Below are 22569 nucleotides of genomic sequence, written 5' to 3' on the forward strand. Positions count from 1 at the left end.
GCATGCTCCCCATTCCGCAGAGTACCCAGACAGCAGCAGAAGAGACAGAAATATGTGCTACATTGCTACGTTTATTTCTAACTACGCAGGATAGAAAGAATATGTGTTTGCTCTCTGTGAGAAACAGAAAACAAAAGGAAAAAAGAAACAGGAAACTAGTAACATCAACATCTGTCTCCCGTCTCCCTTGAGACTTCCAACAGTCTGGAATGTCAACAGAGTTTTGCGACTCCAAGAACTGCACAGTGGCATAACAGAAACCTAACATTGCATTGGAAGCTATAGCTCAGTCAGTAGAGCATGAGACTCTTAATCTCTGGGTCATGGGTCTGAGCCCCACATTGGGCAAAAGATTGCAGGGGTTTGGACAAGATGACCCTTGTGGTCCCATCCTACTCTACAAGTCTGTGCTTCTGTGACTCTAGGCCAAGTATTTAGGGACAGGGCGAGCAGCTAAGATAGTTAGCAATGAACCTTTAAAAAAAAAATCTAATTGTAACCAAGTAAAGGAGAACATCCCATAATTCCCAGCCAGCAAGGCCAACTATCATGTAAAGTCAGCCTCCCTCAACCTGATGCCTTCCAGATGTTTTGGACTCTAATTCCCATCAGCCCCAGCCAGTGTGGCCAATCTTCAGGGATGATGGGAATTGTAGTTCAACAACACCTGGAGGGAAACAGCTTGGGAAAAGCTGATATAAATAATTGCCACCTTATAAATAATAACCACAACCTTTAATCAAACAGTTCTTGAACTGAATTATATTTTTCACTAACAAGATATATCTTATTGATTCTGCCAAGTGACCGTACAAGCAGCGTTTAATATAATTTCTCGCAGAAAAGCAGGATACAAACTTGAAATAATATTAAGCATGCAATATCAATACGTGGCATTTGGGCTGTTGTAACTATATGTGGCAACAATACGCAGCCGATCTACTGGACTACCTACCTAACTAGCAACCTACCTACCTTTTTCTTTTTGGGACCCTAAATGTTGCAAGGGAAAAGAAGAGAGAAAGTCAGAGGAAACAGGTATCATAAACAAATAGTCAAAACTGGAAATGTATATACGTATATACTGCGGGGGGGGGCGGCAGCTAGGGTTGCCCTATGTCTGGAATTTCCTGGACATAGCCGGGATTTGGCCGTTGGAAACAGTGTCTGGTTGGAAATCGCTGAAATGTCTGGGGAAATGGACATTTGTCAACCCATGTCGGAAGGCGAATTTCCTTTAAAATTGCTCAAAAAGCTCAACAACTTTTGTGTCCAGATTTTCACAACCCTAGCAGTAGCAGCAGGGGTGGGGGTTGGGGGGCAGCACGCCCCGGGTTTAAATGAATTATATTTTTGCTGTTTCTGGAGAATTTAAAGCATGCATAATTATGTGCTTTGCATAAAATAAAACATACTGAAGCCAATTGTCAAAAGAATTCTTTAAAGCATTTTGCAAAGGGCAGATGAGAAGCAGATGGCCATTGCACTAAGGCTTCCACCCATTTATTTGACTCGCACCTAATTTGAGTATGCAGATTTATGCTAATGACACAACCCACTCCTCCCCCCCCCCCAATTTTGATGTGGGTGCAAGCGGGGTGGAAATGGGTCCTTGCAAACCAATGGGGCTGCCTCTGCCCCCCTTCCCCCTCTCACCATCTCGCCTTCCTCCCTCTGCTCGCCCAGACCAGGGTGGCTGGAAAGTTGTTTACAGCCCCTCCCCTCTGTTTCCCAGGCAACGAGCCCCGCCCACGAGCCCTTGGCTCCGCCCTCCGCTTGCAGCCTATTAAAATCTCTCCAGGGAGGAAATTCTTCCAAAGGGCTAAGGCGCAAAACTGTTGCATACTTCCGGTTCGAAAGTGCGGAACGTGCATAAAGAAACCCCCTCCAAAAAAAAGGGCAACCAATCCTCATAAATGCCATAGAATGGTTGGACTACAACTCTCATCACCCCTAGCTAGCAAGGCCAGAGCTCAGGGGTGATGGGAGTTGTAGTCCAACAACATCTGGGGACCAACAGGTTGAGAACCACTGGTCTAAAAAGATCTGGGATTCCTCCAAGTGCCATGTTTTTCTGCCTGCCCCGCAAGGGAGGCCTCCAAATGGAATCCGGAAGTGTAGCTCCCACTCTGCCTCTTTAACTTTTCTCCCTATCAATATGATTTAAACCGCTTGCTCTGAGTCTAAGCAGCAAAAGCCCTTTTGTATACAGTTCAGATTTCGGGGTTATTTTTGAAGCCTTTACTAACTCTCTCCTGTCAATAAAGACGCAATGCAGAAGATCAGAACTCCACACACACCCCGCAGCCCAGTTGCAATAGTTTAGCAGCACCCAAAGCGTGCATATTGGGAAGTAAGTCCCGCTGAACTCAGCGGGGCTTACTTCTGAGTAAACATGCACTGGCTGCACTGTGTGGAGCCACTCTGCCACAAACCACTCAGAAGGCGGAGTAGATGCTGTCTGTAAGGCTTTTTGAAAAAAGAAAACCCAATACATATTTATTTATTGCAGTTTTAGCCCAGCTTTCCTCCAAGGAGCTCAAGGTGGTGAGCATAGTTCTCCAACCCATTTTATTCTCATAACAACCATGTAAAATAGGTTAGGCTGAGAGTCAGGTGAATATGGCAAGCTGTTCCCAGTGGGGTCCGGCTGGTGCCACCAAGAACAGCCATTATTATTATTATTATTATTATTATTAGTACTCCACTTATCTGACTGGGTTCCCACATTGGAGGGGGTTGGATTAGATGGCCCCTGGAAGTCCCTCCCAATAATTCTATTATTCTATTTTATGTTTTTAAATCTTTGTAAGTTGCGTAGGACTTTTTTTTACATATCAGGCGACTGATGATAATAGTCATAAATGATATTAAGAAATACTACCTACTAGGGGTACAAACCACACTGAACCGAACTGAGTAGAACCTGCTTCCGTGGAGAGAATAGAAGTGACACTGCAGAAATCAGCGTGTGCTACTCTACACCTTTCATATCTCTACGCTGCCCAGCACCTTGCCTGCAATCCCGCGCAGGCGCACTAGGAGGCTCCGAGCCCACAAGAGACCCCGCCGCCTCTTGAAACTCCTGCGCAGGCGCAGTAGTCGTTTGCTACGCCCCGCCTCTCCAACAGCTGGGCAGGCTAGCAAGCCATGGGCTGCGAAGGTAAATACAGTATGTACATAATTATCTCCCCACCCAAAACTTCTGTATTGGGAGGGAGTCGGGATTTGGGCTGCCTGCTTTGTAAAAGTTGTGGGGAGAGAAGAAAGTGGGGAAGTTTCCACCTTGACCAAAAAAAAGAGGTTCCTGTACCTTTAAGAGTTTTTAAGACTGAAATAAGGCTGCATTTTAATGTTTTAATGTTATATTTTACTCTTGTTTTTTAAGCTGTATTTCAATCAATTTTATATTTGGTGTTAGCCGCCCTGAGTCTGGTCTTGGCGGGGGAGGGCGGGGTATAATTATTATTATTATTATTATTATTATTATTATTAGGGTGGGAGGTGGACTGCTTGTCTTCCAAGAATGAGAAAAGCTGCGCTTGCAAAAATTCTCCCCCTTTAACTCTATTTTGTACTTTTAAGATATTCTTGGGTGGGGGGAGTAGCTTTCCTTGCAAAAATGAGGAAAGCTGCACTTGCAAAAATTATCCCCTTTTAATCCAGTTTTGACTGCTCCTGCTCCATAGGCATAGCTGTCAACGTTTCCCTTTTTTTAAGGGAAATTCCCTTATTCCGAATAGGATTCCTCGCAAAAGAAAGGGGGGAAAGTTGACAGCTATGCCCATAGGGTTGCAAACTTGAGGGACTGCTCTCCATGAAACTGCTCCTTTCACAGAAGCAACGGGCAGGTGGTTGTTTGCTTTCTTTTCCCCCAGGCCAAGTTATCTCGAGGCAGTATAGGATTTTTATTTTATTTTTCATCCAGGCCCATTTGATCCTCATAAGAACCCTTCAAGGTAGGTGGGTGGCGCTGGCAGCTGGCCCAAGGTCACCCAGAGTGCTTCACGGCAGAGCAGGGAAGTGAAGCTGGTTCTTCCGGGGCTTAGTTCAACACCCTGAACATTGCACAACAATAATTCTTAGTTCCCATGCCAGGAAAACCTCCAGGCATTGACTTCTGCAGATCAAAACTCTTGGAGAAAGGCAGAGGAGCGGATTTATGCTGTGTTGTCCCCACCCAGAACCAACCAGTTGGAAACTTTGTGTATTCCTTATTGCAGGACAATTTGGTGTTTTGCTTCAGATGAGCTACAGGCAATGCATTCTTTCTAAAAAAATGTTTAGGGGTACAGTGGTACCTCGGTTTAAGTACTTAATTCGTTCTGGAGGTCCGTACTTAACCTGAAACCGTTCTTAACCTGAAGCACCACTTTAGCTAATGGGGCCTCCTGCTGCTGCCGCGCCGCCAGAGCACAATTTCTGTTCTTATCCTGAAGCAAAGTTCTTAATCTGGAGCACTATTTCTGGGTTAGCGGAGTCTGTAGCCTGAAGCGTGTGTAACCTGAAGCGTATGTAACCCGAGGTACCACTGTACTCTCATTTTCCTACTCATATTGAAATACTGCCCCTCAGTGAGGTCAAACTTAGATTCACAAAATGTTTAGGCGTATGCGTACCCCCAGAAAAAAAAAGCGCTGGCTACAGGTGTTCCTTAATAAATCACATTGTTGATAATAATATATCCCGCAATACAGAACACTCTGCTTTACTGCTTTATAAGTACCCAAAGCCACTTAAAAGAAAAGAAAAAGTGGTCCAATTAAACAAAATAAATCCTAACCTTACCAAAATAAAAAATGCAGTTTAAATCATTTAAATTGCAGGTTTATATACCCTTTTCTTACTGATTTAACTACTCCAGAATAACTTACACTCTCGTTCTCTAGTACTAAAATAGACAAGAACCATTTGCTCTGGAAAGGTTCTGGGGTGGGGTGGAAGGTGACCTTCATCTACGTCTTTAGATAATTTATTTCAAGCTCTGTTCTAGTTAGGAGCTTGGGAGAAAGAAAAATTCAACCAACATTTGACAATTCTGTAAATATAACACCAGTGAAAACAGCAAAATGCAGTATCAAAGCTACCCAGTGCCTCACCTTAGTCGTAAGAAGCAAGGACGGGTTTGTTTCTTAAGTTGTTTTGCAATGCTTCAGTGAAATGATCCATTTTAGGGCTTGGCTGAGTCTCTGAGCATGGGGACTGAGCTAGGTTGCCACCAGCTGTTTTAGGTTAAGTGGGAGCAGATTGTTAACTCCATGGAGCCCAATGGAAATTATGACAAAATAGACATTTATAGGACTGCTTTTCAATTAGTGCATTAGGTGTCATCAGATAATAAGTAGGCAGGTAGAAAAATGTGGTGTATAAGGTGTATAACCAGGCGAGGGTAGCTGAGGGGTCTCAAACGCTCTGTGAATAAGGAACTTCCCTTGCATGCGAAGACAGGCTCAGGAGGATTGAGTGAACGAAACCAGTAGTGGCTCCAACAGTCCAGAAAGCAGTTTCTGCCTGTGCTGTAAAGGGAAGTGAGGGGCAGATGGGGCTTGTGTACCTGGGAAGATTGCCCATCTAGTTGAAGGAAAAGTGATCCTAGACCTCCACTGCCTTGTGGGATATCTTCAGGACAAAGAAAAGACTAAGGAGTAAACCCTACGCAAATCCAGAGCAGGGTCCCTAAGACAGTTGGATGGCGCCTTGTATGCCTCCTTCCTGCAACTTCTGCAGCCAAGCTGGTGCCAAACATTTTGCTCTGCTTTCCTGTAGACCACATCAGTGAGGCTGAGAAGGGGGTCTTGTCGTCTGGGCATCCCAGGACCTCCACACACACTGCCCAGGCTTGCCCCCCAAGGAAGTCACTTAGGTGCTGTTAATGCAGCATTTGACTTCACCTCCAGAGGCAACACTCCATTGTCTCTCCAGACAGACGGATGCCAACCAACCGCAAAGCGGGGCCCATCCTTCAAAACAGGGATGGAGAGTCTCTGCAGCTGCCCAGATCTTTGTTGTTGTTTAGTCGTTTAGTTGTGCCCGACTCTTCGTGACCCCATGGACCAGAGCACGCCTGGCGCTTCTGTCTTCCACTGCCTCCCGCAGTTTGGTCAAACTCATGCTGGTAGCTTCGAGACCACTGTCTAACCATCTCGTCCTCTGTCGTCCCCTTCTCCTTGTGCCCTCCATCTTTCCCAACATCAGGGTCTTTTCCAGGGAGTCCTCTCTTCTCATGAGGTGGCCAAAGTAAATCCCATCAGTACCATCCAGCACAACCAGTGGTCAGGGATGGTGGCAGTTGTAATCCACAGCTGCAGGATCCATATCCCTGCTTCAAAACGTGAGAACAGAATCCCGGACTAGATTGGCTTTTGGTCCGATCTATCTTAACTGTTTCAGAGTATTTTGATATTTCCATATATCTAAATTAATGGTTCTTATTAGCCTGAGTAGCACCGAGTTAAAAACAAAAGAGGAATGTAAATGGGTAAAATTGATGGTAATTGCAGCCAGACAGGTTATAGCGAGTAATTGGGAAAATGCGGAAGAGCTAGGGGTGAACCAATGGAGGGAAAAAATGAATAATTGAATAATATTATAATTTTAGAATATCTAACTGTGAAGATACACAGAATGAAAGGGTTTAAGGTCAGTGAGAAAGAGGAGGATTGGTTAGAGAAGATACTGAATTATTTGGGTTGGTTTGAACAATTCTGGGCAATTAAAATGTTAAAAGTTAAATAAACCTTGTGGAGCGAGGAGTGTTAATGTATAATGTATAAACCTTGTGGAGCGAGGAGTGTTAATTGTACATATGGTTGATTTGAATATGTTATTATTGATTATGTATATTCAATGTATCAGCTGCCTGGGGGGGTTTCAATGTTTGGGTTTTGGTTGTTGGTAAAAAATAAAGAAAAGAAAAACTGTTTCAGAGTATAATAATGGTGGTTGCATTAGGGCCTGCACAATATATTTTGCAAGCGCAAGGAAGACACCCATTGCATCTGGCTCCACTGTTACTAGGGGCTTGTGGAAGTGGAAGGGCTGTGGAGTGAGTGGGTTTCTGCAGTTGGCTAGGTAAAGGGACCCCTGACCATTAGGTCCAGTCGTGACCGACTCTGGGGTTGCGGCACTCATCTCGCTTTATTGGCCGAGGGAGCCGGCATACAGCTTCCAGGTCATGTGGCCAGCATGACTATGCCACTTCTGGCGAACCAGAGCAGCGCACGGAAACGCCGTTTACCTTCCCGCTGGAGTGGTACCTATTTATCTACTTGCACTTTGACGTGCTTTCAAACTGCTAGGTGGGCAGGAGCTGGGACCGAGCAACGGGAGCTCACCCCGTCACAGGGATTCAAAGTCCTAGGCTCTGTGGTTTAACCCACAGCGCCACCCGCATCCCTCTGCAGTTGGCTAGATGGCCCCTAAAACTGAAGGAAATCAATCAAATCCTCAAGGAGTCGTGTCAAGCAGTTTGCCAGCATCCAAAGCAACAGTAACTGTTCCTTAGTCAGGCTTCATTATGCAGCTAATCTCCGAATGATTGTTCTTCAGGTAGATGCCAGCGCGCATGAGTTAAGTGCGTGAACTGAACATGACCAATCCGCTAAGATACGAAGTGCTGAACCTTTACAAAAATGTAAGTCCTGAGGGAGTGGAAGCCAGATGCAAACAAAACGCTTTGCCCGTGTTCTGCGCCCTGTGTGACTCTCAACTTTTTTGTTTTTTTGCATTGTGTGCTTTGAAGCTGCTGTACCTCGGAAAGGAATACCCCAAAGGGGCAGACTACTTTCGGACCCGGCTGAAGGCGGCGTTCTTGAAAAACAAGGACGTGAAGGAGCCCGAGAAAATCAAAGAACTCCTTGCCCGAGGGGAGTTTGTCATGAAAGAGCTGGAGGCATTATACTTCCTCAGGAAATACCGAGCTCTGAAACAGCGTTACTACGAAGAGGATGGCAAATGATGTGCATTGCGGTTCGAAACGATTGCCCAGGCCATAGATTAAAGTGGGGGGGGGACCGATCTACAATTAAAAAAAAGTATAGATTGCCTATTGAATGAAGGTAATGTGTTTTTTTGTTTTAAGTTGAAGTTCAGCAACTCTTGCTGTGGTTCTTTTTTCACAGCCGGCTGTGGGGGAGGAACGCAAATCCACATTTGTGGCCGCCGAGACCATATAACACCAGTCTTGAAAGACCTACACTGGCTCCCAGTACGTTTCCGATCACAATTCAAAGTGTTGGTGTTGACCTTTAAAGCCCTAAACGGCCTTGGCCCAGTATACCTGAAGGAGTGTCTCCACCCCATCGTTCTGCCCAGACACTGAGGTCCAATGCCGAGGGCCTTCTGGCGGTTCCCTCATTGCGAGAAGCAAAGCTACAGGGAACCAGGCAGAGGGCCCTCTCGGTAGTGGCACCTGCCCTGTGGAACGCCCTCCCATCAGATGTCAAAGAGAAAAATAACTACCGGACTTTTAGAAGACATCTGAAGGCAGCCCTCTTTAGGGAAGCTTTTAATGTTTAATAGGTTATTGTATTTTAGTGTTTTATTGGAAGCCGCCCAAAGTGGCTGGGGAAACCCAGCTAGATGGGTGGGGTATAAATAATAAATTATTATTATTATTTTTGGGGAAGTCTTCGCACATGCAACCCCCAGCTCCACACAGATGTTTCTGCTGTGTGTTCAGTTGTCAGGGGGCAAGCAAGTGGCCTCAGAGGTGGGGAGCTGTTTGGTGTGCCGTTGCTCCCGTGTTGTTGAGGACGCGACCAAAGAGCACCCAAAAAGAGCTTTGCTGTACATAACTACACATGTCCATGGTTTAAGCCTTCTTCCCAGTTATGCATTTAAAAAGGGAGGTGGGGAGACTTTCCCCCGTGCTAGTGACACTTCATTTCACCTGGAATAACACAGTTAGAGCACGAGATGCTTAATCTCAGAGCCGTGGATTTGAACCCAATGTTGGGCAAAAGATTCCTGAATTTCATGGGGTTGGACTAGATGACCCTCAAGGTCCCTTCCAACGCTACAGTTCTACAATTCTAATTTCTGCAACCACTGCTCTTGCAGTTGGATGTTCAGCTGGACGTACATCTATGCTGAGGGACCCTTGCGCCTTTCCTCTCCCCACAAAGAACTGAAAAGGTCTGCCACCATCTTGGGAAGGTGGGCAAGAATGAGAGACTAGCCTGTTCAGTGGAGAGAGCAGGAGTGGCTGGGATTTAGTTACCCAACACAATCTTGTGCACGCCTACTCAGAAGCCGGTACAATTGAAATCAGGTATGCATAAGGAGCTTGGGAAGAGGGTGGGAACAGGTACGTCTGGCTGTGCGTTATGTTAAAGAGAATCCCGTATCCTGGGCGAAGAGAAGCTAGATTTTACACCTAGTCCTATTTGCCTGTGTTTTCAACCTTTAAGCTCACAAAGAGGAAGTACGGCCTTTTAAATGCCAAAGGTGCCAAACCTACACCCTTCCAGGTGAACCACAATTCCCATCAGCCCGGAACACAGCCCACATTGGCTCAGGCTGGAGTCAGGCAACAGGTTGTCCACTGCTTCTGTAAACAGCTACTATAGGGTATGATCTAAAGGGCCGCCTCTTCCCATATGAGCCTCCCCAGACCCTGAGATCATCTTCTGAGGCCCTTTTCCGTGTGCTTCCTCCTGGAGAGGTCTGGAGGGTGGCAACACGAGAACAGGGCCTTCTCTGCAGTGGCTCCCCGTCTGCGGAATGCTCTCCCCAGGGAGGCTCGCCTGGCGCCTTCAATATTAACCTTTAAGTGCCAGGGGAAAATGTTCCTTTTTAACCAGGCCATGAGCTGATTAACAGGCTTATGTCCTTTTAAATGTTTGTGGGAGTGGGGGGTTCTTGTGTTGTTTTGGTCTTGTTTTTCACTTTGCGGTTTTACTATGAACCGTTGCGGTTACTGTGAACCCTGAGAACTTTGGACGGAAGGTTGTATACAAATTTAATAAATAATATTGGCACATGAAGTCACCCCCCCTGCTGAAGCAAAGCAAGTCTGGGTTTGGGAGTGTCTGGGTGTGTAAGCCACATGCCTTCCATTCTATGACGGAAGAGGATCAGGACATGAATAAATTCTGCTTTTGAGAGGAAAAAACAAACTGTAGAAACACAGACTTTTTTATTTATTAATTACAACAGGAGCAGTGTTGTTTTGTGACAAACTTGACAGATTTCATATCGCTTCACAGCACATGCTGCTGATAAAAACATCTGTAAGGGTTTAAATGAACAGTGGTCATTCTTCAGGTGTGACTTAATGTTTCGAGGTCACAGGATTGAAATAAAGATGGGGGGGTTCTCCCCCCCCAAAAAAATGTCCATCACCTGGGTCACATTGCATATATTTTGCCTCAAATGAAAACAAAGCACAATGTACAAAACATGTATTTTTCTTATTTTTTTTTAGTTTATACTATACAAAAATAGTTAAAATACATTCTAGGTAAACACATTGCATTTTAAGAAATAGTCCTAGTAGGAGATTTGGCACTCGAGAGAGAGAGACGAAGGGTGGGAAGGGGGCTTATTTTCAACATAAAAACACGACAGTGGAATTAAATTAAATTGTTAAGCAGGTTTGGGAACACTGTACAGCCTAAGGGCACAGCCCACCAAGTTACTGCTGTTCATTGATTCTGACATCTTCCAAAAGACAAGACAAAACGCTACTCTTGGCACCTCAACGCTTTTGTGAAATTCCCCCCTTGTGTATATTCTATATGCACACACTTAGCCAAAAGGCAGAGATGGCTCATTTCAACAAATCAATCCAATTTGAATTTCCCCCCTCTTTTTTTTTACATTTTCACTTTTAATAGAAAAAATAGATTTTGAAGCGTGACCCACGGCAAACTGCCTTGGGGAAGTGAGGTTGGGAGGGGTGGGGAATAGAAACTTGCTTCTGTGAAAAGCCCGCAATCCTTACATTCATTCAAGTTGATTGGAAACGCTACAATAAACAGTGGCCCAAAGCAGAAATTATACATAAGGAAGGCTAAGGAGGTGTTATCAATATTGCAGTCAGCAGAACCAAAACCGTTTTGCAACAAAAGTGCATTGGAAAACCAGGATCACTTGCGCCGATCAGTCCTTTTATCACAAACACGGCGGAAAATAAGTTGGAGATCTCCCCGCCCTATGTAAAAGGCAACAGGAGATTGCCTTTTATACCACAGGGACAGGGAAGCTGTCGCCATCCAGACATTGTATTCCCAACAACTCCCATCATCCTTGACCACTGGCCATTTTTCCCAGGACTGATGGGCATTTGAGCCCTGGGAGGCTGCAGGTTAAACCACTTCAGTTTTCTAACAAAGACCCAGGACCAGCTTCAGGCAAAGGGCTCCCATCACCTACACCTACAGCCCAGCAACCGCAAGAGTCAGATGATGCTGGACTACAACTCCCATCATGCTGGCTGGAATTGGTCAGGGATGATGGGTTTCGGAGTCCAACAACATCTGAAGGGTACAATGTTGGCTACTCCTGGGGCCGTTGCCAACTCAGCCAGCTCTGGCATCCCACATCTGAAAGGGGCTTCTTCTCCTACCCCTTTCCCACAAGCACCATCTTTCCCTAAATGTTGGGTCCTGAGGAGCTCTTGATCCTTGCACCCCTAACACGGTACATTGGTCCACGCATTGGTGGAAGGTTTCCCAGCTCCCCTCTTGTGACAACTTGAGGTCCATTTTCCTCGCCTGCAGCAGGCCTCCCGTGGTCGTAAAAACCAGCTTGCTTCCTCTCAACTCTCTGTATAGTGCAGAGGCCCTGATCCTACCATGTCATGGTCCTCGCCTGCTCAGGAACGCCCTGTTCCTGTAAATCACCTGGGTCTAAAGTGCTGAATTTCAACAGGAACTCAAAACTTTACACAGGGCCTCTGTGGCTCAACCGCTACTGTCGGCCCTCTCAGCCCTCACCATGCTCTAGATACCGTATTTTTTGCTCTATAAGACTCACTTTTTCCCTCCTAAAAAGGGGAAATGTGTGTGCGTCTTATGGAGCGAATGCAGACTGCGCAGCTATCCCAGAAGCCAGAACAGCAAGAGGGATTGCTGCTTTCGCTGCACAGCGATCCCTCTTGCTGTTCTGGCTTCTGAGATTCAGAATATTTTTTTTCTTGTTTTCCTCCTCCAAAAACTAGGTGCGTCTTATGGAGCGAAAAATACGGTGATTCAAATGAGATACCTGTTCCTCCTCCAACCTATGTCCAAGGAGGAAATCCATGGGATGTAACAGGGAAGGGAGTGCCACCAGAAGCATCCTGTCTTCTCGTTCACCCCTCCTGCTCTTGGATGAAGGGACTCCCACCCCAACCCCGGGAAACAATTGCCCCAAGCAGAGGCAGTTCTACCAGTAAGGCAGTTCCTGCAAAAACAACAGCAACAGTCACAACTTCCTAAGAAAAGAAAGGAGGAGTAGGTGGGGGAATCAGAAGACATTAGCAAGTTTCGCATGCACCCAAATGCCACCAAATAAAATGTTCTCTGTTGTTCTTGATTGATCACAGGCATCGCGAGGTTCAAGAACCAAAACTCCAGGAATACTGGCACTTTAGGAATGTTTTCCACTGTCACTTAAAAGCAGGCATCCAGAAAAGGCATCTGATGGGTCCACAAAGCAGGGAGAGAGGGAAGGTGTGTGTTTTAAAGTAATGCTAGAAACGTGTGTGCTAATAATTTAGTGTAATGGTACAAAAATGAATCACGTTTACCGACGTACACCTTAAGGACGAAGGGTTAAGTTGCATTTACATAATTATACACTTTGTCTTCGACTTCTTTTTCTTCTTTTTGCCATCTTTGCTCATCTTCTCTTTGTGTTTTCGGATTTCCCGGACTAATGTGTAGAAGGCATCGTCAACGCCCTGCAAAGAAATGTCAGACCTTTTAATACCAAATGACGCCTTTTCACTTGAATTGGCCGGGGTTTCGTTTAACTAATGAAAATGCTATGAGCAATTTCAATAAGGCAGTCATCTTTTTAATAGTCATGAGAAATTGAACAATGGTTGTTACTTGTGCACTTTCATCATGTTTTCTGAAGAGCTGAGAGAGGATTTATTTTATTTTATTTTTGACAGATAGTGGCCTAGGTGTGGTTCTTGCTCAAAGGACTTGCTCCTCTTTGAGGATTCAGTTAGCCAATATATCCCTTCTCACTCAGGACTAAGAAGTTTGAAGCATGGTTTCCAATTTTTGCAACTTTTAAGGATCTGTGTCTCTTGCTGTCCATATTTTCTACCTAATTTGGGACAAAATAATTAAAAGAGTTCTATGATGTATCTAGGGACGCGGGTGGCACTGTGGGTTAAACCACAGAGCCTAAACCACAGAAGGTCGGCGGTTTGAATCCCCGTGACGGGGTGAGCTCCTGTTGCTCGGTCCCTGCTCCTGTCAACCTGGCAGTTCAAAAACACGTCAAAGTGCAAGTAGAAGGGAAGGTAAATGGCGTTTCCATGCACTGCTCTGGTTCGCCAGAAGCGGCTTAGTCATGCTGGCCACATGACCTGGAAGCTGTACGCCAGCTCCCTCGGCCAATAAAGCGAGATGAGCACCGCAACCCCAGAGTCAGTCACGACTGGACCTAATGGTCAGGGGTCCCTTTACCTTATGATGTATTTAAATAATAAGTGAGAACATCACTCACACAAACTGCTACGTAGCTGGTACAAAATGTGCGTAAAATGCATTTAAGAGTATTGTTTTCCCAGTTCTAACGATAAAATCATTATTTTGTATTGTTTTTATAGTATTTTATGTACCCTGCTATTTGTATATATTGTTGTACACCACACAGATGGTTGATATGAATTGACAGCCTAAAAATATTTTTGTAAATAAAAGAAATAAAAAGAAAACAAAACAATTTCATCTCAAGAGTTTTGTCTTGTCTGTGTATTTTACATCAAGTTTCCCCTCTCTTATCCTAGGTACCTGATGCTCTCAACTGAAGTAATATTTCTGAGGCAAAACATTACCACTGGGTGTTTATTATTGTACTATCAAAGATGGGTGCCACTGTCCTGATGGTTTAATCCAAGATGGCGGGGGGCCATTGTGTCCATAAATGTAGCCTACTAGTGTGTGCAGAGATCATACTGCAGGCAATTCAAATATCCACAAGGCAAAAATCACTGGCGAAACACTGGCCTCAGGTCTTTTATAGGCAAAAATCACTTTAAAAAAAATTGAAACAAATACCATAATCAAAGCAGCAATTCACTGCTGTTGGAAACATTACGGGAGGTCTGTATTTGAACTAAAAAGAGAGAAAGTTGTACAGCTGGAAATGCCCCAAAGTACTAATTTTTGACAGTGAAATGGGGTCTTTTAAACCCAGAGAAATCCTACTAGTCCCATTGAAACCACATTATTATTATTCTATTCATCTGAAAGTCATAAGTACAAAGCAAGCAAGACCAAGAACACGTCTGAGAGACAGAGAGCATGTTAAAAATAACACCAATGGAAGAAGCAAGCACACAAAGGAAGACTAAAGTTTTTCTTTTAAAAGGGAAACATACCTCAATTTAAGTCTCATCAGTCCATTCATTCTGCTGACATGTCAAACTGATTATGCCAGCAAGACCTCTCTATCATTCCCACGACATCATCTCATGTAAGGAAGCTCATCCTGTTCCTCAGATGTTACATTTCTGATGCTTCAACAGGGCATCATTTAAGGGCAGGAAACACTTTTTCACCATCACATCAAATCTGCTCTCAGGCTAGCCAATCAGAAACCACCACCCAATGAAGTATCCTGCTCTGTTTGCATCAGAGAACAGGAACATGCTTGCATCAAGTTTGGTTTCGTATACGTCTTCTTCCTCATAAACAGCTCTATATTAACCATCTCATCTCAGGAGAGTGGCTAACTTGAACCAACCTAGTTAGACCATCCGATGGCAGCTCTATTATATCGGACCGTCCCCAAAGTCCTCGTTTGTCACAGTCTTCAGTTTCAGTGTCATAGCTGTCAACGTTTCCTTTTTCCTTATTCCGAATAGGATTCCTTCCTTTTTCCTTATTCCGAATAGGATTCCTTGCAAGAAAAGGGAAAAGTTGACAGCTATGTTCATGGTTGACCAGCGGTCCAGAACGCAAAGCGGGGTCCCATTGCCTTCCTGAGTGAGGTTGGCAATGCTCACCTTTCCAATGTCGCCAGCTGTGGGAGGACGTGTGGATCCAGAATTGGCCTCCACAGTCACTTCAGGACTCATTGTTAAAACCGTGTTTATGGAAGACAATCTTACTCGACTACGAGTGATCGCCAAAGAAGAAGAGGAGCTCATCTTTCCAGGTAATAATGCCCCATTCAACATATCACAAAGACCACGCCTGTCTTCCTTGCATCTTATTAGCAGTTCATGGAACGCAACCCTATGAAAGTTTACCTTCTGGGCAACATTTGGGGGCGAGGGGCACACACCCGTGTTGGGAGAGACCATAGGCACAAGTGGGCACGGCAAGAAATGTCAATTTCCCCTTTGTACACTAGTTTCTTAGGACGCGGGTGGCGCTGTGGGTTAAACCACAGACCCTAGAACTTGCCAATCAGAAGGTCGGCGGTTCGAATCCCCGCCAAGGGGTGAGCTCCCGTTGCTCAGTCCCTGCTCCTGCCAACCTAGCAGTTCAAAAGCACGTCAAAGTGAAAGTAGATAAATAGGTACCACTCTGGCAGGAAGGTAAACGGCGTTTCCATGCGCTGCTCTGGTTTGCCAGAAGCGGCTTAGTCATGCTGGCCACATGACCCGGAAGCTGTACGCCGGCTCCCTCGGCCAATAACGCGAGATGAGCGCCGCAACCCCAGAGTCAGCCACGACTGGACCTAATGGTCAGGGGTCCCTTTACCTTTACCTTACACTAGTTTCTACACACACACTTCCTAGCAAACAAGAGCTCATCATCGGAGATTAAGGATACATCCCAACAGGCAAAACCACTCAAGGTGTGAAGCAAGGCTAGTTGAAATCCCCTTCTACTGCGTTCAGGAGAGGGGCACAACCTCCCGGGAGAACACTGCATGCGTAAGTGCTCTGGATTCGTTAGCAGAACTAATTAGCAAATATTCCTAAGTCTGAGCGGGTAAGCATGTGTTATCTGTTTTCGAGGGACAAACATCAAAAGTTGAGCGGTTTGTTCTTTGAACCCTGGATCATATAAGTTGACCTTTGCCAGAATCACGGCAGGCGCGTGGGCTTCGGCCCACAATTCTAAAGAAAGCAGCCGTTAACCGAGGCAACTGCGCACGGCTCGGCTTGTTCCGTTCTGCTAAGGGAAGAGAACGAGAGAAGGGCCTTTGGGGCCACGCAGAAATAGAAGGCATGGAGGCTGCTCACCCCAATATGGCTGAGAGCAAAATCAAGTGTTGAAAATTCAAGGGGCAAGGAGTTTGAAGCCTTCTGTGAATTGGCTCCAAACAAAGTCTGTTTCTAAATTTCCTGGCCCACCAGAAAGGGGTTTCCAAAAGAGAAAGGCACATTCTCAATGCACCGTACAAGTTCATCCACAGCTGAAACCACAGAGAAAAACCTTTATATTCTTAAAGGAGAGTGGCGACAGTAAAACAGATTGGCTGATACTTACAATCATTTTGAAATTATTGGAATCACCAAAGAGAAGTTTGCAAGTTAGATTTGATTCGTATTGGTGATCAGATTTTTCCCCCCCGCCGAACTTTTTTTCTTTTCTTCTTAAACAAGAACAAAACTTACCCTGTCACATTAAAAGGCATTTTTTAATTTTCACGCACCCAGGAGTCTTTTCTTCTGTGCTGATTTTTCTCAATCTGTACTGGCGGATCTCTCGCACCAATGTATAAAATGCATCCTCCACTCTCTGCATTGTAAAACACAACTCCTTTAAAGCCAGCTTTGGTTAACCAGGATGAAGAGGGTGGGGGCCCAGTCGTCAGAGGAAAACTGGAAATTAGCAGCTACACTCCTAAGAAAAGCAGCGTGGGAGCAATATACCTAGCTACATGTGGGGGAAAGGCTTTAGGTACAATCCCATATTCATTATTTTTGATATCAAAATATACCAGTCCTTAAGGATCTAGATCAGGGTTTCCCAAACTTGGGTCTCCAGCTGTTTTTGGACTACAACTCCCATCATCCCTGACTTGCTAGGGATGATGGGAGTTGTAGTCCAAAAACAGCTGGAGACCCAAGTTTGGGAAACCCTGATCTAGACTAAGGGTGGCTAACCTGTCGCCTTCCAGATGTTGATGGACTTTAACTCCCAGCAACCTCAGCAAATCTGGCCAATGGTCAAGGATGATGGGAGTCCCAACAATATCACAGGTTAGTCAGACCCTTTATTCGTCATGTTCACACCTGTTTAGATGTTAACACACTTGATTTCCTAAGATTTAGAGCTTCGCTTGTATCCAGCATTCAGGGCAAATGGCAACAGAGCCTCCATTCTCAAAAACATTTTAGGAGCTGGATTTTAAAAAATGTATTCCCTTCAGGAAACCCTTTCAATGTGACGTCATCTGCCAAGGAACCTGAGTCCTTTGCCAAAGATTCTGGGCAGGGATTTGAAGAACCACTTTGAGCCCGACGGCTAGATTCAAACTTCACCAGCCTTCTGGAGACAAAAATCCTGGTGATAGGCGAGGCCAAAAGGGGGGAAAGAAACACTACATATTTTCCACATACATTTTACACTGTTTGTAATGCTGTTTTCCCATTCGATTCCCTTGTAGGGAGATTGAGGTGCATAAAATGTAAGGGAAATACATACTGCCTTTAAAGATGAACCTATGAGAAATGACATCGCATGACTGGAAGTTTGCTTAAGCTGCACTCGCGAGTCGTTTGGATGGAAGGGGTTGGTGGGCCAAATTAAGTCAAATAAGGGCAATCACAAACAGTTAATCCAAGACACTGGCCAGGCTTGTTAGGCCTCACCCTGGCAATGCTTTGAATGCAGTGTGTGCACCCGGGAATGAATTCAGCACTGCCCTATGCCACGCATTGCAGAGGGAAAGATCAGTATCAAGAATGTTTGTCTGCTGCACCAAACAGCGAGGAAATTCTGAGGCTCCCCAGAAAGCCATCTGCGAGGTTCTGAGCTAAACAGTCACATCCCCATCCTGCAATAAGAGACAGAAGAAGAAAAGCACAGGAAATTTTCCATAAGCACAAGCGCACCCATCCGATCCAACTGTTTTGATTGCCATGATTATTTGAGATGCTATTTCATTCACTTCCCGAAGGGGCCCAATACCTGGGAAGGTCTCCTCCCCAAAACCCCTGGGGAGGGAGAATGCAGGGAGGGTGGACAACAACTTTCACACCCCGCCCAGCTCATTTCAATGGAGGTCCCTCAGGAACCATTTCGAGGCAATTGGGCCCACCGCCTCCATCCCGATCACCGAAAGCAGGAGTTGTGATTTTGTTTCAGCAATGCAAACAAGATGGAGAAAGAGATCAACACCAAAGAAGGCAAAAGATTGACTAGAGAGGAGCCCATTCTGGGCAAAGCATTTCACCACAAAAAGAAGAAGCAAGGCTTGGGGAAAAGGGTTTTTAAAGAGCCAGCCACACAGGGGAAGCATTTGACTAAGTCGTTGAAACTTTGCCTGTCTCCCACAGGAAACACGGAAGTGGCAGTTTTGCTACAAGCGAGCATTGCAACATAGGAGAGGTTTTTCACACGGAAACACATACACAAAGGCATGCATGTGCTTCCCGACAACTTTATGGAGACTAGAAAGGGAGTACCACAAGAGGAAGGGGCTTCCTCTAGAACAGGGTTTGCTCATCGGTGGCTCTCAGGACGCTGCTGCTGCTGCTCTGCAACTCCCGTTGCCATTGACAGGACTGGCTGTGCTGGCAGGAGCTGATCAGAGCTTGAGTCGAAAGAAAAACACTGTTGCATTTGCCACTGGAACAGAGGAAAACGCTCCATGCTGAGTCAGGTCTATCAAGCTCTCAGTGTTGTCTGCACTGACTGGCAGCTGCTCTCCAGGGTTTCAGACAGAGGTCTCTCCCAGTCCTACCTGGAGATGCTGGGGATTGAACCTGGGACCAGTGATGGAAATTAGCCAGGTGCCAGGCGCATTTTGCACCTGGCTACCGGCCACTTGCAACCAAGTGAAGATGCCTGGGCAGCAAGATGACACCTGACATCTCTGCCACCTGGAGATGCATGCCTGGGGATCCATGGATCTGGGCTGTTTTAACACACTAACACCCCATCCTGTAGAATTCTATCCGTTATATTTTATCTGCACAATCGGGATGAATTTCAGGAACCAAAACGCTTTGCTGTAGCTTGTCTTCACTTACCCCACCCCACTGCCCTGCTCACAGTTGTGAAGAATATTCTTACGTCATGAATGGTCGGTGTATCACCATTAAGAAAAACAGTAAAGTGCTCAGAGTTCTTAACTGAGCTGAAGGATGTCATCTGAACTAACCAGATGTTTAACACAGTCCATCGTATGAAAAATAAGATTTTAGAGCCGTCTTGTCCAAAAATGGCAACTAGACATTCCATTTTGGCAACTGCAACCTCGATTTAAGGAGCCATTTGGTGCCTAGCTTATATATCTATAACACTGCCTGGGACCGTCTGCATGCTCTAACAGATTCTCCAGCACTGAGCTATATTGCTCCTCCCTCTTTCCTACAGCCATGTCCCTGCAGTCCCAGATCCAGCACAAACTCCTCTTCGCAGCTTCCTATGGCCTCATTCTGCAGCCATGTTTTTCCCTTCTCGATCTGCTCCCACATCTAGATATTTTGTGTTTGTGGCTTTTTACTCCTCCAGCTACATCACCCTGAGCCACTCAAAAGTCTCCTGCTCCCTTGAGTGACAAACTTTCTCTCTTGCTACCCCCTTCTGTGTGGAATTGCCCCCCCCCAAAAAAACCATCTTTGCCATGCCTTTCTCTCTTCCATCAAATTCCTCCTCAGCACGCACAAAAAGCAGTAAGCCACAATTTTTTAAAAAAGCAACCATGCTACTGAAGAAAGGGAAAATAAACATAGGAGGAGCCATAGCTCAGGGTGATGTTACCCATCTCTGCTCTACTGGAAAACTATATTCCCACCCACCCCACAAACAAAAAATCTACCAGATCCCTCAAACGAACACTAGTTTTCAAAGGAAGAAAAAAAGGAAATTGTCACCGTAATTTCCCATTCTCTCCACACGAGGGGGAACCACACAGTAAAGCTCATCCAAGCTGCATACATAACCATACATTTAAAGCAAACTGTTTCACCCAAAGAATTCTGGGAACCGTATCTCACAGAGCCACAACTCCCAGAACTCACAACAAATTACTGTTTCTAATGGAACCCCCAGATGCAGTTAAAAGTTGGGGGGTTTATGCCCCAAAAGTATGGGGCTAGAGGGGGGGCAGAACCTCACAGCCTGCACTTTTTGCTTAGCTACAGAAAAGCTGACAGGGGGAGGCTGTTATGTGCGTCAGAGTTTGTTATAGTTATAGTTATAACAGAGTTTGTTATAGTATAACAGAGTTTGTTATAGTTATAGTCGTTTGACTAGTCATGTGCGGATGCCTGATCATCTTCCAAAGCAACTACTCTATTCCGAACTTAAAAATGGAAAGCGTAATGCTGGTGGTCAACAAAAGAGGTTTAAAGACTGTCTCAAGGCAAACCTAAAAAATTGTAGTATAAACACTGACAACTGGGAAACACTGGCCTGCAAGCGCTCCAATTGGAGAACAGCCTTTACCAAAGGTGTCATGGACTTTGAAGACGCCTGAACTCAGGACGAAAGGGAGAAACATGCTAAGAGGAAGGCATGCTTGGCAAACCCTCACCGTGATCAACTCCTGTCCGGAAACCTATGTCCCCACTGTGGAAGGATGTGTGGATCCAGAATTGGCCTCCACAGTCACTTACGGACTCACTGTTAAAACCATGTTTATGGAAGACAATCTTACTCGGCTACGAGTGATCGCCAAAGAAGAAGAGACGTTTGTTATAGCCAGCCGTGTAACTGAGATGGCTGGTATGTTTTTTTAGAACAGATTGGAAAAATTCATGGTGTTATCAGTGTGCTTATGGCAGCATTCCCAGCATATGATATGTCCTCTTAAGAGTACAGGTATTTCTAAATGCTAGAAAGTGGGAGAGATGATGGGTAAATGGCTAGATCCTGAGTTCTTGGAAAACACCAGTGGAGATGGAGATACTAGGTTCCTTGGGTTTTTACTCTAACCCATAGTAATTAGCAGGGACGTGGGTGGTGCTGTGGGTTAAACCACAGAGCCTAGGGCTTGCCGATCAGAAGGTCGGCGGTTTGAATCCCCGCAACGGGGTGAGCTCCTGTTGCTCGGTCCCTGCTCCTGCCAACCTAGCAGTTTGAAAGCACGTCAAAGTGCAAGTAGATAAATTGGTACCGCTCCGGCGGGAAGGTAAACGGCGTTTCCGTGCGCTGCTCTGGTTCGCCAGAAGCGGCTTACTCATGCTGGCCACACTTGCTGGCCACAAGAGGCTTAGTCATGCTGTACGCCGGCTCCCTTGGCCAATAAAGCGAGATGAGCGCCGCAACCCCAGAGTCGGCCACGACTGGACCTAACGGTCAGGGGTCCCTTTACCTTTTTATAGTAATTAGCCTGCCCCTTACCACTAAGTGTGCCACACATTCGGGATGGGATAAAATGCCTTTCAATGGGTACAGGAACTAATTTATGGCATAGGTCCTAAGCCATATGAGCAGAATCATTCACGCCACACATTTAAAGGAATTTTATACCATTTTAGCAGTCGTGGCTTGCTCCAAAGCATCTGGCGAACTATAGTCTACCCCTCACAGCGTTACAATCCCCTGCACACTTAGCAAACCACAGTTCCCAGGATTCTTTGTGGAACACAGTGTGCTTGAAATGGACGGTGGGGATGTGATCTTAGGAGCACTGCAGAAAATTTTAAGCGGCGGCTCGTAGTTGCCCCCTGCCAACCACAGAAGGAGGAGGTGGGCACAAGGCAGGCTTCAGTGTTGGCGAGTGCCCATCAGGGCCATGGCAGGTGTCCAAGGATGCCAGGTAAATATGTTTAGTCCCAAACAGCAAAAGCAACTTCACCTATTTAAAACCGGGTCAACCAACTATGATTTGGGGTATAATACATTGATGCAGCTCTTCAAAAAGGCCTGAAGGAAATGAATCATTGAGCAGAGGTTCTTAGAAGAGCAAAGCAAGTGTATTGTAACGCAGAGCAAAATCAACAATTATTTTTTTTAAAAAAAGCAAGCAGAGATTTAAGCCCAGCAACTTCGCAACGATTAGAAAACAAAAAAAAAAAACAGATAATGCACACAGGCTAGGTAACCATAGCCATACAAAATATATCCAGGGCTGTATTCTGCACTGCAAACAGGACTCAAAAGCTATGCGCGCAAAGGAAGGAAGCGCACAGGTCAAATTTTAGATTGTAAGCTCCTTGAGGCAGTGACTTGTGCTCTCGTTTTTCTGCAGGCAGTCATGTGCACATCCGTAGCACTATAATTTGCTTTCAAAGTGTACTCAAGTATGAGTTTTATTTACCAAAGCCCAGGG

At 45.5% G+C, this 22569-nt stretch overlaps 2 protein-coding genes across 6 annotated transcripts in view; one reads left to right on the forward strand and one right to left on the reverse strand.

Moving 5' to 3' along the window:
- The first annotated feature begins 3054 nt into the window (after positions 1-3054).
- ETFRF1 (electron transfer flavoprotein regulatory factor 1) lies at positions 3055-8052 on the forward strand. The gene is made up of 3 exons (XM_053406992.1): positions 3055-3163; positions 7549-7633; positions 7742-8052. Exons 2-3 carry the CDS (start codon positions 7589-7591, stop codon positions 7955-7957), a joined length of 261 nt encoding a protein of 86 aa, XP_053262967.1. The 5' UTR covers positions 3055-3163; positions 7549-7588; the 3' UTR covers positions 7958-8052.
- A 4633-nt stretch (positions 8053-12685) lies between these two features.
- KRAS (KRAS proto-oncogene, GTPase) overlaps positions 12686-22569 on the reverse strand; it is a 41936-nt gene continuing 32052 nt past the window's right edge. For 3 of the 5 annotated variants that reach the window (XM_053406985.1, XM_053406988.1, XM_053406989.1), the window contains exons 5-6: positions 16739-16862; positions 12786-12886 (exon numbers count right to left, since the gene is read on the reverse strand). In XM_053406985.1, the coding sequence (XP_053262960.1) occupies positions 16743-16862 (120 nt within the window). In that variant the 3' untranslated portion in view covers positions 12786-12886; positions 16739-16742. Of the gene's footprint in view, positions 12887-16738; positions 16863-22569 lie in introns of all 5 variants that reach the window. The other 2 variants (XM_053406987.1, XM_053406986.1) reach the window with 2 other exon arrangements.

Source organism: Podarcis raffonei, chromosome 10, assembly GCF_027172205.1.
Source record: "Podarcis raffonei isolate rPodRaf1 chromosome 10, rPodRaf1.pri, whole genome shotgun sequence".
Lineage (NCBI taxonomy): Eukaryota > Metazoa > Chordata > Lepidosauria > Squamata > Lacertidae > Podarcis > Podarcis raffonei.

Excerpts from the sequence above, each read along its gene's own strand:
- ETFRF1 (XM_053406992.1), top strand. The coding sequence starts at position 7,589 with ATGACCAATCCGCTAAGATACGAAGTGCTGAACCTTTACAAAAAT. Across the intron at positions 7,634-7,741 it reads TGCTGAACCTTTACAAAAAT|CTGCTGTACCTCGGAAAGGA; the intron begins GTAAGTCCTGAG and ends TGTGCTTTGAAG.